Here is an 18,023-nt window from a genome sequence, read left to right as displayed (position 1 = left end):
AAGTCTCAAGAAAAGAGGCACACGGGGACAGCAGGAATACAAGAGAACCAACCTAGGAGCTGAATGCAACAGAAAGGCCCCCACTCAAAGAGAATCATTCATGAGTGAATAAAAAAAAACTAAAATTCAGAACATGCATTCTGAATATCTTTTGATAGCAATCACATTGTATAACTGGGAAAATGAACAAGACCTATTCAAATATTACTCCTCATAACAGAAAGAAGAAGAAAAAAACATGCCTGGTGCAAGATTTTAACAAACTAGTTCTGGTAAAGAACATGCCTGCTCACATATATTCAATCCAAATAGTCGCAATTTTTTTCCAAGATACTATTGGCTTGAAGGCTTTACTAAGTTGATAAGAACTTCTTTTGTAATATTTTGACAAAAATCCGGGCGGATGACGTATGGAGGTCAGCTTCGGCATGCGCCACTCAGAAATCATGCACGCAGAAACACAGCGGAGAGGTTAAAACAAAACAAGGGTCGCTAATTAGAAGAACAAAATGAAGATTTGTAAAAAAAAAAAAAAAAAATGGTCGGAGGACGATATAAGCCAAGAGGAGACTGGTTTTCATTTGCTAAAGAAAGGAAATTTTGTTTCTTTTGATCCTGTAAACATACGTTGGTTTTAACAAGACTCAGCGGCGCATGCAACACTGACCACATACGTCATGCTCCCGGAACTGCTTCTGTCTACATCTGACGGCTCAAGCTAGATTAAAGTGATTATTACATTTTGAATATGGATTTTTTTCTTACAAAAACGTATCAAGTCATGGAAAGGCGCTTTTTATTTCAGTTCTTTTGGACTGATGTAAAGCAACACCCGCTGACTGCAATGATAGGGCTTGAAAGATCAAAATACAATTTTTATTATAACTCTGACTGGATTTGTCTGAAGTCATGTATACCTAGGATGCTCTGGGGTGAGTAAAACACAGCCTAATTGTCATTTTTGGGTGAGCTAACCCTTGAGAACAGTCTGTCCAGTGTTGCCAAGTCTGTGGATTTCCCTCTGAATAGGACACTGTTGCAGCTGGTTGAAGCGACCCCAGTAATGTGATATTTAGTCCCTGGAATAGGAATAGGGGAACCCCCCTATAACTTCTATCTTATCCCGAGAAGACGGGATTGTGCTAGTTTCGAGTAGCGATTGGGTGGGCTTTGTTTTGAAAACGTGGCAACACAAGTTCTGTCTCAAATTGTTCCTAAAAGTGTGGTAAGATATTAACAAATAGCAGATTGTCACACACTATATCAAGAGAATAGCCTGTAGATAAGAAAAGTGAGGATAAAGGTGGGCAACAAGAGAAATTCTCACCATAGAACAAGATCTCATCAACTGGTAGTTAGTAGTTAAAGCAAACGGACGTTAGTGGGACAGCAGCAGCGTCTGTGAAGACCTCGAGCTGCATCAAACTATCCCTCGCGCCCTGAAACGCTGTACTTCCAAGTGAATTACGTGTCCTGCGCATGCTTTAATCTGATTTCGACAACACATGCCACGTAACAAATCAAATTTGAAACAACCCAGATACAGAGAGTTGGAGAGGGGGGTTAGAGAGAAGGGGAGTCAGTCACTGCGCATTCCGATGGTTTAAAAGCAGAGACGGAGCGGCGCATGTTCTCAACACCGAGCTCGAGCCATTTCAGTCACATGTCTCTTATTCATGCACGAGATGAAAAGGATCAAAAGCATTCAACATAAAGCATTTATTCATCTATTTATCGCTACGATGCATGAACTATTACATAAAGAGGGGAAAACTACAGTAATGCACCATTTATAATATTTTTCCCTGAACTGATATACCTATTAAATGATACATTTGTCCATTACAATAAGAAGATATCGTAAAATATACCATATGTGCATTTTTTATATATATATATATATATATATATATATATATATATATATATGTGTGTGTGTGTGTGTGTGTGTGTTTGTATTTATATGTATACGGTGTGTATGTATGTGTATATATATATATATATATATATATATATATATATATATATATATATATATATATATATATATATATATATATATACATATACAAGCACAACCTACTTTTCAACCATGTATATATAGCCTAAATATTATACAACAACATCAAATCTATTATGGATGTGCGTGCAAGAGCAACAAAGGCTTTTTAAAGTTGATAAAATATTAATGAGTCTTAAATAAACAAGCATAACAACTGAAACTGTGTTCCATCCTATGATCGAATCTACCCCCAGAAGCTAGTATCAAAGTAACCCAGTTTCTTCATACCGCATGCACTTTTTTATCAGATGTGATAATCAGTGGACCATTACATTTAACTTCATCTTCTCGCGTGGTGATATATTACTGCTACACTGACTACTCCCTGATACAATTTCGCCCATGCACTGCAGATCAGTTTATGTAACGTAACAAAACTCTGAGACATGATTCGGACTGTCCGATCCCGGAACACTAAACCCAACGTGTTTATTTCCTGAATGCGTTTGAGCAGGGGAACAGTATGCAGTTAAAAGCAAAACCAACATTAGCACCGTCAGCCCCGTTATCTGATTACTGATAACACAACGCTCGACACACTACCGCGTGCCCTATTTGTCAACAGATGACAGAAGAGAGCAGTGAGATAAACAGCTAAACGCTTACATCCTTTCTCCGGCGCTCAACAGTCGTCCTTCTACCATCATCTCGGGTAGAAAATCCAGATTGTAGGACGAAGTCATGTTAAGGCTGCCCGTGTTGTGCGCCGCTGACTGGATAAAACGCGCCCGCCGTCCGCTGGAGCCTGCCTGCCGAGTTTGGGCGCGCGAGACGGAGAGGGACAGGTGCAGCGGCGCGAGCGGCTCTGGACACGCACACACTCACTGCGCTTGTGACAGTCTTTTCCGTTCCCCCATTAGAGTGTTTTTCCTCAACAGTCCCTTTAAAAAAAAAACCTTTATTCTCAGACAACTAGCGCACCGGAGCGTCAAGCACCGGGAAGAGAGAGGCGTGTCTGCTCGAGCTGCTGCTGCTGCAGCGAGTTTTTAACCAGTACATCTCTGAGCTGTATATGAATGAAATTCTTAATGAAAGTATCCAAACCTTTTCTCTAGAAAAACACCACAATATGAATCTGCTGAAAACATTGCCCTCTACAATAGTTCTAAAATCACATTTGCATAAATTCAAATACAACACTCACAGATATAATGTTATTTAATTAGTTAAAAACATAGTTCACCCAAAAAAATGAATTAATTATGTTCCAATATGACAATAGAACATATTTTGAAGAATACTGGCAACCTAACAGTTGACTTCCATAGCATAGAGAAAAAAAAAAAGAAGAAAAATACAATGGAAGTCAATGGCTACCGTCAACTGTTTAGTTAATAACATTCTGTAAAATATATTGTTTAGTGTTTAACAGAAGAAAGAAACTCACACAGGTTTGGAACAACTTTGGGGGTGAGTAAATGATGACACAATTTTCAATTTTCGGTCAACCACCTTTGTAAACATCTCCAGTCCCCTTTCACTTTCATCGTAGCCTGCAGCTCAAAATAACTGAAACAAGCAAACGTATTCATTTTTTGTTCAACAGAAGAAAGAAACGCATACTTGATTATGAACAACCCAGTATTTGACATATTTGAGGGCAAACTATAGCTTCTATATAAAAAGCAGCCTTGCAGAAACGTGTATTGTTCCTAATTATTGAGATTACCATGGTATAAAAAGTCGTAGACCAAAATAAGGTTGAGAGATGATAAAGAAACCTCTAGGTATTGAAGGTTTATTGCATCAGCATATTTATTGCATCAAATGGTGAATCTAATACGAGGCGCATTCCCATTTTACTGTGCTCATCCGTTCATGCGTATGAAAGAGTGCATTTTCTTTTTGTTTTCCCCTCGTGTGCCCCCAGGGGAAGGGGGTCTCGAGCCGGAGCTCTACAGAGCACGTGCAGGAACTAGGTCATGGGAAACATACCCATGCTTAATGCATACACACACACACACACATGGGGAAGTGGAGGACATTGTGCTTTGCATTCTGTAGCACATGGCCACATCAGATAAAAAGATCTGGGATTGTACTTCCTGAATTAGGAACCATTAAAAACTGCATTGCTTTGCAGTTTATGACTTTAAATTGTCCATGGTAATTAGATAACAACATAATCAGCCAAAAGCTTCAAAACAAAACAAAAATCCATAATGAGTCATGCTTGTCTTTAAAGACCAAGCGCAATGAAGGATTTCAGCTGTCATTAAAAAGCAGTTGCGTAGAATTAAACTGGTATAACCAGCAACAAATAGCCAAATTAAACCCATAGAAAACAGTTTGGGCAAATTGCAATAGGCAAAACATGGGTTGTGGTCTGTTATGACCTGTAGCCAACAATGTACTAGTATTTGCATGCGTTCAAGGGAGGTGTTTGTGTATGCAAGGATGCACAATCAATATTTCCTTCTAACTGTAACATTTATGAAAAAACTAAAGACAAAACTAACCCTAGAGCCTGCCCCTTAGACACATTTTAGACATAGGCCAAGATTTCTGTAATGATTTTAAACAAATTATGATACTACGCAAACTGAGCCCCGTGACACGTTTGAATACCGCCTCCAGCTTGGACAGTCGAGCAAAGGTGACTCATAAATAAATAAATAAGTAGGTAATATACAATCATTTCTGACATTGCATTGCATTATTCAAGTCAATATGTGTAGGCCTAAAACCACCAACACAAAATAAAAGTACTTATACAGTCCACTGCCCTAAAATATTAATTTGTGCATCAATTACAAAGGGGAAAAAAATCAATTTAGGAGTGAACAAAAAGAAAAGAAATGCATTGTGAGTTCTGGACAGGCTTATAAACATTCCGCTGTCCTCGCACAATGTGATATCTGCTACCTTGAGCAAATATACCATTACATAATGGATTGTGCAATAAAGAAGCAATTTACGAATGCTTGGCATTGCTGTTACGCATGTTATGGAGATGATGAATTCACTAAACGGGTTTCTGTCTGAAGAGGGAATTCAGCAGTAAACCTAAAGCCAGCCAAAGCTTCGACGAAAGCATTATGAGTGAACATGAAGGAAAGGACGTATTGTAGACTGCTAACGCGAGCAATCTCCTTGTATGTGCGCGCAGCTCTTTGATGTGAAACAGACATTTAGAAAGAATAGTTTTGCTTAATAAGGTACATTTCCATGCCGTCCAAATATTTTTTTTTCCCAAGCCTAGCTGCTCTGCTAGCTTCTCTGTTTTTAAATGCACTCCTTTTCTTTAAAACTAAGCTCTCCGAAGACATGGCAGTCAACCCGATGTAAATAAACCCAAACTGACTTTAGAGCTAAACGCTGACACAACTTAGCACATTACTAGATAACCTGCACAGACGTAAACAGCACATAGAACACTTTGTTTATAGTCTTACTATAAAGCTTACTGACTTTTAAGGAGCTAGTAGGGGCAAATGCAGAGCCAATTGAAATTTGTTTTAGTCTCAAAACTGTCTGATCTGCTGTGGAGAAACACGAGGATCGAGCTCTGGCACCCTATCCGTGGAAAAGTGACAACAAGGATAGAGTGATTTCTCAGGATCCCCATTTTACTGATATCTGGCAGGTAGCGGGGACAATTTACGTGTGGTATTAAGCAGCTTAAGCAGTGCGGAACAAGAACCCAAGCTACAGACCTTCATGTCGACCCCCGAACATCTTTCAATCGTTCTGGCTTTCTGGCTGTGTCCGTCTCTTGGGGTTAAGAAGTCTGATGAAAGCACTTAAGGGCTGATATAATTCCCTCTCACAGAAGATAATGGAATTTAGCCACAAGACGTCTTTCATAGGGGCTCCCCTCTTCCTCTCACTCTCTCTCTCTCACACTCTCAGGTCAAAGGTTTTCCTGTTCGTCCTCATGCAGCTGTAATTGTTACTCTGTTATCTCTTTCTGTTCTTTTATTGTCACTTTTTGTTCTTTTCCTTACCTTCTCCGCAGAGGTTTCGGGGGAACAGCCTGAATATTTACACTTGCCCCGAACCTGCTTACTGCATTACTGTTGCCTCGCGAGGTAAGATGATGCGAGGTAAAACTATATTCACATTGAGCTCCCAATGTGTTCGCATCCTATTCACGCCCTTGTTCCGCCTCATTTTCTTGGGGTCCTTGTTCTCTGGGATCTCTCTCTCTTTCTTACACCTTCTCTCTATCGCTACGCCTCTCCCATTTGGGTCTGGACCCAGCTGGCCTATAACACGTATTGATTGACCATGTAAGAGGAGAGCAAGAAGACAAGAGAGAAAGAGAGAGAGAGAGAGAGAGAGAGAAAGGCAGGCCTGGCAGGCTCCAACGCACAGAGACAAAAATAGTACACCAGGAGTTCAAACTGAATAGAGAGAGAGAGAGAGAGAAAGGGGTGGGGGCAGGGACAGTAGATAGATTGGGGATAAAAAGAAAGAGTATATGTTAAAGATGGCAGATATGGGGCAGGAAAAAAGACAGCGTGTATTAGGGGTGGTCTTAAAAAAAATCAAGGCAGCTGGAAAAGAAGGAACTTGTAAACTTGGTAAATGACAAAAACTCTCCTTTTCCATTGCCCATCTCAATGGTATTTTTGGAGGGAGGGTTTTTAGAATGAAGGGGTGTATCTAATTGAGCAACCAAGCCCAGTATAAGGTCCAGAACTGCTAACTGCTATTGCTTAGAGCACATTTAAAAAGCAAAGCTGTAAGTCTACATAGGCATAGTTGAAAAACAAAAACAAATCACCTCTACATTTTTTGCAAAACTGCATAAATGTACCTATACATATTCACATATCATACAAAACACTTTTATCGTAGTGTATAACTAATATGTATCCAGTTATGTAGTAAACTTGCCTGGTAGCTCACCTGGTACATTTGCAAATGCATTATGGTAGGTGGTATAATATTTCCAAAATGCATTAACTTTTATCACCAATCACCAGACAGTTTCCAACCTGCTTCGATATGTACAACAATTAACATTAATTATAAAACATTTCCAGATTCATGTTTATCCATTTTGGGATAAAACAGAATGCACTGTTAGCACCAAGCCCTGGACATTTCACATTGCAAGTGTTGCAAAATGTGCAAGAAGCAATTTAATAAATGAGTCTAAGTTGTTAGGTGTTACTTTAAAACCTCTAGTTCCAATTCCAAAATCTGATTGGATGAGCAATATTCTAAAAATCCAGTAAATGCACACCACATATTAGTTAAACTCATGCAAAAAGTTGCACCACATTTGAATGTCTAAACTACAGTCACTCCTACATGTAAATAACATCCAATGAGAAAAATACAAAAATATATCATGGTATTGCAAAATCTCTATGTTTTGATGTCTTTCTATTGTTAGGCATTATATACATCAGCCCTAGCCTATAGCCTTTTGCATGCATGGATTTAGACAGAAAGATAGGCTGTCAGTAGTCTGACAGAAGAGTGTTTGGGCTCATGAATATTTGATTAACTCATGGATTATGTAAAGCAGTGAGCGTGCTCACATACATATGCATGCTCTCAGTTATGCCATGATGCATACTATTGATAATTTGCCTCAGGTTATATATTTTTCCCAGATAAGCGCGCTTACAGATGATGTAATGAATGTGTCATTACACATCAGAAGAACTAAACAACATGCACAATGTTCTACTGAAGCTGTATGCCAAACATGTGAGGAAAGATTGGAATGCTAGTTCATTGTCTAGTCTCCAGCAAATTACAGTAGTATGTGAACTGTTCTTACCATAATGTATGTGTAACAGACTTTTTGCTTTCCGATTATAGCTTCTGTTACATTGAAATATTAACTTTTGCATCTAGACTGTATGTGACAGCCAGACCAGATCTGATGTATACTCTAATCAAAACTTACCACTCAGCCGAAATAATAATTAATTTAAATTAATTTAAAAAGATAATAAAAATAAATAAATAATCATTTTAAAAGCATCGTTGATTCAGTTCAGAAAATAGGTCTGAATGATTTGTGTGTGAATTGGACAGATGTGGTTCTAAAGTTTAACACAGTGACTCAATGATTCAGTTACAATGGTTAAGAGCTTAATGAAGGGGAATAAGCTATTATATGGCTTTGGAAATCTATCACTTTTAGGATACTTCAACTAAATTCTACTTTTGTGTTCAATGGAAGACAATTCATTGAGTCAACTATCCATTTGAACTGTTGAAATGTTTCTAACTACTGATCTAAACAATAACTCATGCGGTTTAATGACACATTTGATGGTAGCGCTATCACACTCTTGAGTACTGTGGTTTGCTTGTGCATATGTGTAAGCTTGTCAGTGTAATCCGGGATCACTAGCCTGTATAATCTACTACATCAACTCGACCCCTGTTGTTTACATTATCCCCATGCCAACCAGCAGTAATGCTATTATGACAGCACAGGACATCAACAGGCTATCATATTGCATTCCAGCCGCTTTACGCTCCTCTAATATTATTTTCACATGCTTCTCTCTTCTCTCCTATCGACATACAGTAGAACTAAATCTGCCTCCTAAATCATAAAACTGCCTGACTAACTTCCGCTATGACAGAATGCCAACCTCAAAGTGATTTTTACCAAGTGCAATGAACCTTACTGGTTTAATTGAACAGGTCTTGGGTAGCGAAATGGGAGTTTAAATAAATTTGCCATTTCTCTCCAAGACCTACATTCATTAAGGAGCCTTTCCCCCCTTTCCTTTCTCTATCCATCTCACCCCCTTTCTTTGTTTCAATGTCCCTCCCCCCATTCCCCTCATTAAAGCGGGACCCTGAGAGTGCTTGTCACTGCTTCTCATTTATTTTCATTTAAATCCCGCGCAGCTTTATTGAGCCACGGCTCGGCGGTGGGCACCCTGGGATCGGTGATTCTCCTAAAACACAAAACCACCAATTTCTGCAACACACTCGCACACATATCTCAGAATGCAGAGTGACAGCAGCCCATCACCACAGACACACATTGGCACAACTGCCATGGCCTTGTTTTACCACAATGAAAGGCTTTTCAAGCCACTAATTGAAGAGTACAAACTCCAGTGTTTATAGCGGAAAGTCGGTGGTGCTGTACGAACGGTTTTAGGAAGATAGTGTAAGCTTTCATGATGGCCTGTGAAGCGCAAACTGACCTGGTGTCATCTGTGATTACTTAACCCTTCAACTTCCTGTGAGAAACACATTCAGCCTTAGCTAAAGCATTTAAATAGCCTTCTCAGCTAAAGTCTTCAAAATAACACTCACACAGGCAAGGCTTGATAATCTCATGAGCTACAGAAATCTTTTTTGGGCATCATAAAATGAACATTTGATGACTAAAAATGGTATCTAGGTAGGCATCTCACTTGGTTTTAAAACTGTGATGTCCAAAATCGATGTCTGGGTAGGCAGCCCACTAGGTTTCAGAACACAGATAGCACCACAAAAGACATTTCAGAGATGTTCGATATCAGTAATATTACACCAAACGATCAATCTTAAATAAAGTCATTGAATTTCAAGTTATCATTACAGTACTTTCGGCCACGATGGATTGAAGTTAGGCACAACGGCATAAATCGATTTGAGTCCTCAGCGAACATCGCATTACACCAACTGCCAAGGGCACGTGCAATAGATTTATTTACAGTCCTGTCATGTACAGATTTCCCATGTATATAGTCCTTCATGTAGCGCCATAAATCATTTTTTCATCAAATAACCATAAATGTTCTCAAGATCATAGATTCAGCCCCAGTTGCATTGGGATATATTTGTTAACATACGGTCATATTTCTCTTATGAGCTTGCCTATGCACACGTGTGTGTATGTGTGTGATGGTTACGGACCTGTACAGCACAGTTCCACTTGACATTTCTTTGTTACCGGAGGCTGTGTTATGGCATAGGTGTGTGTGTGTGTGTGTGTGTGTGTTACACCAAAGACCTGTCCGCAGTCATTGGAGAAATTCATGTTTCTCGGAGGCTATTTTAAAAGCCATTGAGCACAAGCACAATGAATGAGTAAAAGGCCATAAATCTACTCTTTAAACCAACATGGCCGCCTCTCTGGCCCAACTAATGCTCTCACACCCCATTACACTCTGCACATTAAACGCCTGCGTTATTAACCGGCCATAACCCTGGGATAAAAAAACCAACCCGACATGGCCTGATTAGCACCCTTCTCCACTTTTAAAAAATGGCCAGAGAGACAGAGACCGAGAGGAGAGGAGAGGAGAGGAGAGGTAGAAAACAAGCCACAAAGTGAGTGGCAGCCTCATTGTCTGGGTGTCCCATTGTTGAGAATGCTTTCAGCAATACCCTCCCTACATCTCTCCACCGAATGTCCCTCTCTTCTTCTCTCCAGACCCCTCCACCCCCTTCTAAATCCAATCATCAGAGAGGCATGCAAACAAAAGCAGACATCTTTCTAGCGGCGGGACGGGGCTTAACCCCTCCTGCTTGTCCCTGACTTTGTTTAATACGATTATTACATCCAAATAAACTCCTAAATTAGGTGTTCACAAGTGTGTTTTCACACTTAAATGTATGCAAATATACTCGCACACTTTACAGGGTGCAGTAATACAGATTAGGACCACTTGCGTGGAAATGCGACTGGAATAAGTGCAAAAAGGTGACTGCAATAAGTGAACACACAAGCACAATTTTACCATCAAGGATGCAGTGTCTCTTTCTGCAATTCTGTTTCCCTTGCGCACATACACGCATTATCCTGCACGCATGCATGCACGCGCATCTTCAAACACTTCTCTATAGCTGTATCAACTCTTCAGTCTTTTAAGAGACTCCGATTTGAACCGTAGGGAAGAGAAACAAGAGTGGGAAATGTTGCAAGCTGCATATTTTTACGGCTGGCAAGACAAGTGCAGGCGGTACAGCGCAGGCAGGGTCTCGCAATTTGACAAGAACACAACTGCATGTATGCTCCGCTCAAACGGCCTACAAACGGCATGTCAACGGACCGCGCCAACAAAACCGCAGGGCTGCCGTCAACCAAACATTCCTGAAACGGCTCGCTGCATGCCTGCAGCCATGAACCACAGCAAACCTTTCGGAGCTAGCTGGATCTGTGTGTATGTGTGTGCATGCATGTCTTTGTGTGCTGTCCAGGGACAGCTTTACCTCAGCAGCAGTTCTTCTGTGCTCCTCATGGAGACAGCGCTGTTCGCGGTGGATGGGTATCGCATGCTGTCCACACACACACTCGGCACAAAGCCCAGCTCAGACGAGTGCTCCAACATCGCCGTTACTCCGAACGCAAGCATGCACTACACACTCACACAATCCTTGTGCTTTCAGTTGTGGCGAGTGTACGCTGGCCCTTTCTCTAGCGTTTGAATCCTCTCTCTCTCTCACACACAGTAACACTCCCACCCATCCACCCTCACCGGCTCCCTCCTCCTTCCCCTTGTCCCTCCCTCCTCCCGTCTGATTCACTGGGCTGTGATAACCCTTTCTGACAGCTCATGTTGTTTTTGGGCCAATGCTAGTGCTGTTAGCCTGGTGCTGGCTAGCACTGAGAAGCCTGCTGTGGTCCAGGATGCCCAACACCCCTTAGGAGAGCTCGTATCTTGTATCTGTACAAGAATAACAACTAAAGAAAGTGCCATTTGAACACCTTAAAGAAGTAGGCGAAACTATAGACAGGTCTGGTACAACAATTTTGTATCTCTCAAGAACGTCCATATTTGTCCTCATATTATTTGTCAACATATGCAATAGAAAGGCAGCAGAGATGGACACAAGAATGTGTCTTTTGTGAATGACCCTGGGCATATTAAAATAGGTTATGCGGAAGAAATGTGAATGAACCATACTGAGAGGTCTACTTAAAGAATAACTTTGCTTGTTTTGTTTGTATTGCTACAATGTTGACACTTGGTAGCATATATATATGTTAGCTACATCCAGATACTCCTTGGATATTATTAATTGGCAAAAGTCTACCAGATGATGCATATGATGTGTGAATAACATGGTGAAAGAGCAAGATTGTTCATTTGCCATGGTGATGAAATTATGGTACAATTTTTTAAAAGGTTATAAAGTAAACTGGACTTGTCTTCTCTTGGTCTGAGTGTTTTATCCCATTTAGTGTGCCAAGTTTTGAAAAAGTTCAGTGATTCAGGGTTAGGTTTTGCATCAACGCTGCTCATGAACTTTGTTTTTTTGTGTTTTGTTTCTTACTGAGACAACCCCAGAGACTTTTTGAGGACCACTGTTTTGCTAAATTAGTTTTGCGGTGGGAAAGCAGAAAATCAACAGGGACGTGGATTAGGGTTCTGAGTGTAAGTGTTTTATGTGCTGTTCTAAGAAGCCCATGTTTGCTCCCAATGGGCACATTTTGTTAAAGAGTCACACTCATCTGAAAATAACCTCTTGTCATTGCTCTTTCTTTTCACCATCTGTGCTTACCCCTCCATCTCTCTCTCATTCTCTCTATTCTAGAAAAACATATTTACCTCCTCTCTCTTTAAAAGTCTCCTCCCTTCACAAGTTTCTCACTCCCTCTCTTTTCCAAATGTCTGCAGATCTGCCTGTTTAAAAATGCATTGTGTTTATTACGGCTCATGAAAGTTTCATCGCGAGAAAAACACATCAGAGGATCAAGGGCACCGATTCATTAAAGGACAAAACTTTGCGTTGCACCTTGCACTTTTGGCTACGATCGTTCACAACACTTGCAATAATTGCCAGAGTAATTTGTTTACCAAACACCTGCGGTCCTGAGGTGCCCCATTAATGTCCTATATCTGTACCTACTGCAATAGATGCTGACCCCATAACTTCAAACTCCTCCTACATTGATCTGGAATCTGCATTATGCTGACCAGAGTGATTCCGATTACAGATGTCACGCAAGTGAAATTGGTTAAGAGTGTAAAATAACCAGTTCCAAATGCTTCATCTGCCACCTCCTTTTCTATGTCGCCATCTGTCTTTTTCTATCGTCAGCCCCTCTGACAGTCTCACATGATCTAGTAAGTCTAAATGTAATTGTTGTCCAGCATTGAGTGTTTCTGAGTGGCAGGCATATAGTTAAATGTGGGCAGGAAACTTAACAGCTAGATGAAATGCCAAATGCATTACCAATCATTCAAAAAAATTTTCATTGTGACTCGCAAAAGCATGTTATTTTTTGGCAATTGTTTAGCAACTGGAAAATCTACCCTTCTGTCTGCGTGAGGGTTGAAGTCAAGCTGTTACTGACAGCCAAAAATAAAATATATGCCAGGGGTGATAACTGGTTTCCTATGATCTATGGCAATGGAATTTGATTAGTCAAGTCTGAGGCAGATGCCTGATCACACTTAATAGGTTTAGTCCATAGGGCCCATTATGAGTGATTAGTGTAATAGAAGAGAAGAGAAGAGAAGAGAAGAGAAGAGAAGAGAAGATAAGAGAAGAGAAGAGAAGAGAAGAGAAGAGAAGAGAAGAGAAGAGAAGAGAAGAGAAGAGAAGAGAAGAGAAGAGAAGAGAAGAGAAGAGAAGAGAAGAGGACCACACTCAATTGGTTGAGTCCATAGGGCCCATTATAAGTGATTAATGCAATATAAGAGAATAGAAGAGAAGAGAAGAGAAGAGAAGAGAAGAGTCCAAATGAGATGAAACAGGATGAGAAAAGATAAAACAAAATGACAAGAGATGTGACTAGACGGGGAAAGACAAAAAGGGTATAGACAACAACAAAGATGACGAAACAAGGAAAACAAAAATTAAAAGGAAATGGGTAAAAAGGAAAACATGAGGTGAGGCAAGAGAAGAAAAGAAAAAAGAATAACAAGAGATGAGACAAGATGAGATAAAATGAGAAAAGAAGAGACAAAATGAAAAGGAAAGAATAGAAGTAAAAAGATGAGGACACAAGAATAGGAAGGATAAAATGAAAACGGGAATTGAAATTAGATGAGACAAAGGGAAAAATAATAAGACAGATGAGAAAAGATGAGATCAAATGAGAAGATAGACAAGATGAGACAAATAAAATGATAAGAAGAGAAATAAAGAGACGAGTACACAATAAGATAAGAAATGAGGAGTGACAAGCTCAGAAAAGATGAAAAGAGAAGTGACTAGGCAAGACAGAACAAAAAGCTATGCCGAAAAAGTGTTGTGAGAGAGATCTTTGCATGTATAGACAGTGCCCTGGGACAATACACACACACACAAAGGCAAAACAGGCCAATTATAAAATCATTTACAGTCCATCGCACAAACATAACATTCTCTGTCAAATAGTTGTATTGCATTTACAGTTTGATGAGATGACCTAGTTAGAGTATCTTCCTGCCTCTCCATCCTCTGTACTTTGCTGCATTATTCCCTCTCTCTCAATCCTTTATTCAGTTTGGTCTGTATGACACTATACCGTTCTGCTGCGTTGAATACCTACTCTCTTTCTCTCACTCTCACTCTCTTCTGCCTAACTATCTTGTCTAATAACGGTGATTAAAAGGCCAATGCCCAACTCCTAGCCATAACAGCCCATCTTGAATGGCTGTCTATGTGGCAACTATTCACTAGGCTACTCTTTTGGGTATTTCATCTCAGAATAGTCCTGAAATGTCCAGGTAAAAACTGGGTTTATTGTTCCCTCAGGTGCTTCCAAATACAGTCTTAGCAGGCACATTGTGCACATACTTGAATTGAAAAACAGTTTTAACAGAACACAGCCAAACACAGGGGGACGAGATGTTTTTTTTTTAATATCTAGGCTTGTCGCCAGTTATTGATAAGTACAATATTAAAAAGACATAAGACATTTTTACAATGGCACAGTGACACAAGATCAATTTTAACTTAGTCACAGCCGCATTCAGACTCTGTTCACTTACTGCAGCAGTATTTGAAGTCATTCATCTGTTATTGCATGATAACAATATTGTAATAATATTGTAATAAGCAGTAAAAACAAGCAAAACTGTGATTTGTCACTTTACGTCTCAAGCAGACAGTCTCTTCCTATCTAAATGATTGGTTCTTGGCCAAAATATGCTGTAAATGGAACTATACAATGGTAGGTTGTAAAGGGTAATGTGCTTCCAGCTGGTCATTATTGAAAAAGTAAATGCATAAGTATGATCAGGACCCTGATTTGGAGTCATTTTTACCAGAAGATGTTCTTATAGCGTCTAAAGCTTCTAAGAAAATGAAAAAAAAAAAAAGTAAAAGAGTAGCACAAGTTTCAGTAACCTGGATGAACGGTCTAATATATAAAGCTGTTATGAATTATTGGTTCTATTTGACCGTTGAATGCCATGACTAACCAATCGGAATCAAGTATTCTGGAGGGCAATAATAGTAGGGTAAAATAAAGGGCTGTTCACATCAAAGAAGATATCTGTAACCATACCTATATGGGCATTCACACCAATAAACAATAACATTCTGTTTATTTATTATAAGTGAGAGTGTCACTTTAGATGTTCAATCTCTTTAAAGTCGCATGGATTCTGATTGGCTGCCAGTTTTTCAAACAATATTGTTTGTCTGTTATGGTATCATTGTAAAACTGGTGTAGTAATCGTTCTTGATGTAAACAGTCCTGAAAAAAATGACATTTCCTTTGAGAACAGCTGAACGATGGAGTTTTTGGCATATTTTGCATGACATGCACTGGACATGCAATGCCATTTGTGGCACCAATAGCACTGAGACTTTGCAAGTGTGTGTGTGTTTCCTAAAGCAGGTCAGGCTGACGCAATTCACAGAGGCTCTGCCTTTATTATTAAATGTTATCGAGCCTTAAAAAGATGGAATATCAAAGGAATATCCCAGAGGGTGGAGAAAGGGACAACGAAAGTGAAATGTAAGGTGTTTTTGAGAGTTCTTGAGCTAACATTAATAAAATAAGGATTACCTGACGTCAGCACTATGCCATTTAACCTATTCAAAACAGCATTTGGCTCTCTTTGACCGGCACTTTCAGATTATTTTACCTCCTTTTGTCTCTCTGTAAAGCCTAAAAACCTTTCATCTCTATCAGAATGTAGCCCATGTGGGACCCTCAGGAAAAGGAAGACCCTCAATTCATTCCCCCACTCTTTCTCGTTCTGCAGGAGGAATGCACCAAAACACAGATGAATAATTTAGTTTTTAGTTTTTTCTTTAAAGAAAAGGTTTGACGCAGCAGTTTGGAAGAAATAGCTGCTATAAAGCATGCCTGAGATACACGAGTCCACAACCAGATTGCTGATATGAAGAATTAATCTTATCTTTAAAACCCATGACAGGACAACATGAAAGAACGGCGATGAATGGTTCTTAAGTTTGTAGCATTCGGATAACCCTATTACGGAGATGAGTTGAGATAAATCTCCTATTGTTCCTGTGAGAATGTTATTACAGCCAATCAAATACAAACAGTGCCCCTTTTTAATTCAAGACAACCAATCTGCAGAGATTAAAGACACAAAAACCCAATCCTTGAATGACAGTTAGAGTGAAATGTTCGATGAGCATTAATGACTATTCATGATGCTGTTCCTGGCAGATCAAAGGTTTGGCAGGAACTGTGTGTGTATATATATATATATATATATATATATATATATATATATATATATATATATATATAGGAAAGAGAGAAGCTCATAAGAAATTTAAAAGCTTGTTAATCTTCAACAGCTGGTGCGTCTTGAAAACATATAGTAGAGACTTAAATGGGACCCTGTGACTGGATCCACCAAAACTTAGAAAATATAAACTTAGGCTTGAACCTTGGGCCATTTTTTAAGAAATTTTCGGTAGCACTTTATTTTACAGTCCTGTTCCTTATGTACATACAATGTACTTATTATAATAATTACAATAACTATGTAATAACTAGGTACTAACCCTGAACCTACCCCTAAACCTAACCCTACCCCATGTAGTTACCTTGTGTTACCAGAACTTTCTTAGATAAATACACTGTAAGTACACTATAAGTACATGGAAGTACACGTACTGTAAAATAAAGTGCAACCAAATTTTCTTACCACTGGAGCAATTGATATGATCAAAGCAATTCAAGCTATTCACACAGATCATCTTGCTTTCAAAAACCATATGGAACAAAATTAGATTGGAAGAGAACTCGAGAATTCGAAGGCGCATTTTTCGAATTTGATCTTCTTTTATGTTTAAAAGCATAGCACGCATGGCGTAAGACACTGATAAACAACAAGACGTAACAACATGGCCAAATCCATGTGTATTTAGTGACTTTTCTTTGCAAATATTTATACATGCTTGTGATTTATTCCATTAGCTCATGAAATATAATCAATATTTAATTCATTTAAAAATGTAAATCCATAAATAAACAAATATTAATGTAATGTAATATAATAAGATCCTATCCAAAGACCTAACCCAGGCCAAAACCTGGTACTGGTTTGTGTGGTTAAACCCATGATGGATGTGATGTGATGTGGTCTAACCACAGAGCTTGTGCTCACAAACAGTTTAAGAAGTACCAGAGAGGATTTTTTTTTCTCCTTGTCCTCCCATTCACACATGCACACGTGCTTGAACTTCCAAGTGATACACAGAATAAGACAGCCAGTCGGGCATGTTCTATTTTAAGCTATTAGCAGACAGAAATTAATTTGTCACCTTCCATTAGAGGCCTGATTCTGGAGTTCTGTCTCCTCAATTATTTCCTCAACACACACATACACACAGCGAAAGCCATTTGTCCCAACTATTTATATGGAAAATGTTGTTTTTTCTCCCTCTACACTGTATTCAGGTCCATATTTGAACTCTGTTTGTGTAAGTGCGTATGCATGTGTTTGTGTGTGCTTCCAAAGTGAAATAAGGACTATTGTGCTTCTGGGTGTAAGAATGTCTGTGTAGACACTTCAAAGCTAGCATACTCTCTCTAAGAATGACAGGAAAACAGAAGGTAGAGAATCTGTTTTTTAGGATGCTAACGAGAGGGAGAGAGATGGCTTTTTCTTATTCT

General features: G+C 39.3%; 1 protein-coding gene across 17 annotated transcripts in view; it reads right to left on the bottom strand.

The window, feature by feature from the left end:
- LOC127972857 (CUGBP Elav-like family member 2) overlaps positions 1-18,023 on the bottom strand; it is a 138,333-nt gene that overhangs the window by 78,008 nt on the left and 42,302 nt on the right. For 4 of the 17 annotated variants that reach the window (XM_052576688.1, XM_052576696.1, XM_052576775.1 and 1 more), the window contains exon 1: positions 11,195-11,420. The exons of 2 other annotated variants lie outside the window; for them this stretch is intronic. In XM_052576688.1, the coding sequence (XP_052432648.1) occupies positions 11,195-11,337 (143 nt within the window). In that variant the 5' untranslated portion in view covers positions 11,338-11,420. Of the gene's footprint in view, positions 1-2,668; positions 3,043-11,194; positions 11,424-18,023 lie in introns of those variants that run through there. 11 more of the 17 variants (XM_052576729.1, XM_052576823.1, XM_052576756.1 and 8 more) reach the window with 8 other exon arrangements.

Source organism: Carassius gibelio, chromosome A4 (assembly GCF_023724105.1).
Source record: "Carassius gibelio isolate Cgi1373 ecotype wild population from Czech Republic chromosome A4, carGib1.2-hapl.c, whole genome shotgun sequence".
Taxonomy (NCBI): domain Eukaryota; kingdom Metazoa; phylum Chordata; class Actinopteri; order Cypriniformes; family Cyprinidae; genus Carassius; species Carassius gibelio.
Note: the sequence above shows the minus strand (reverse complement) of the source record. Positions and strands in the feature narration are given on the sequence as shown.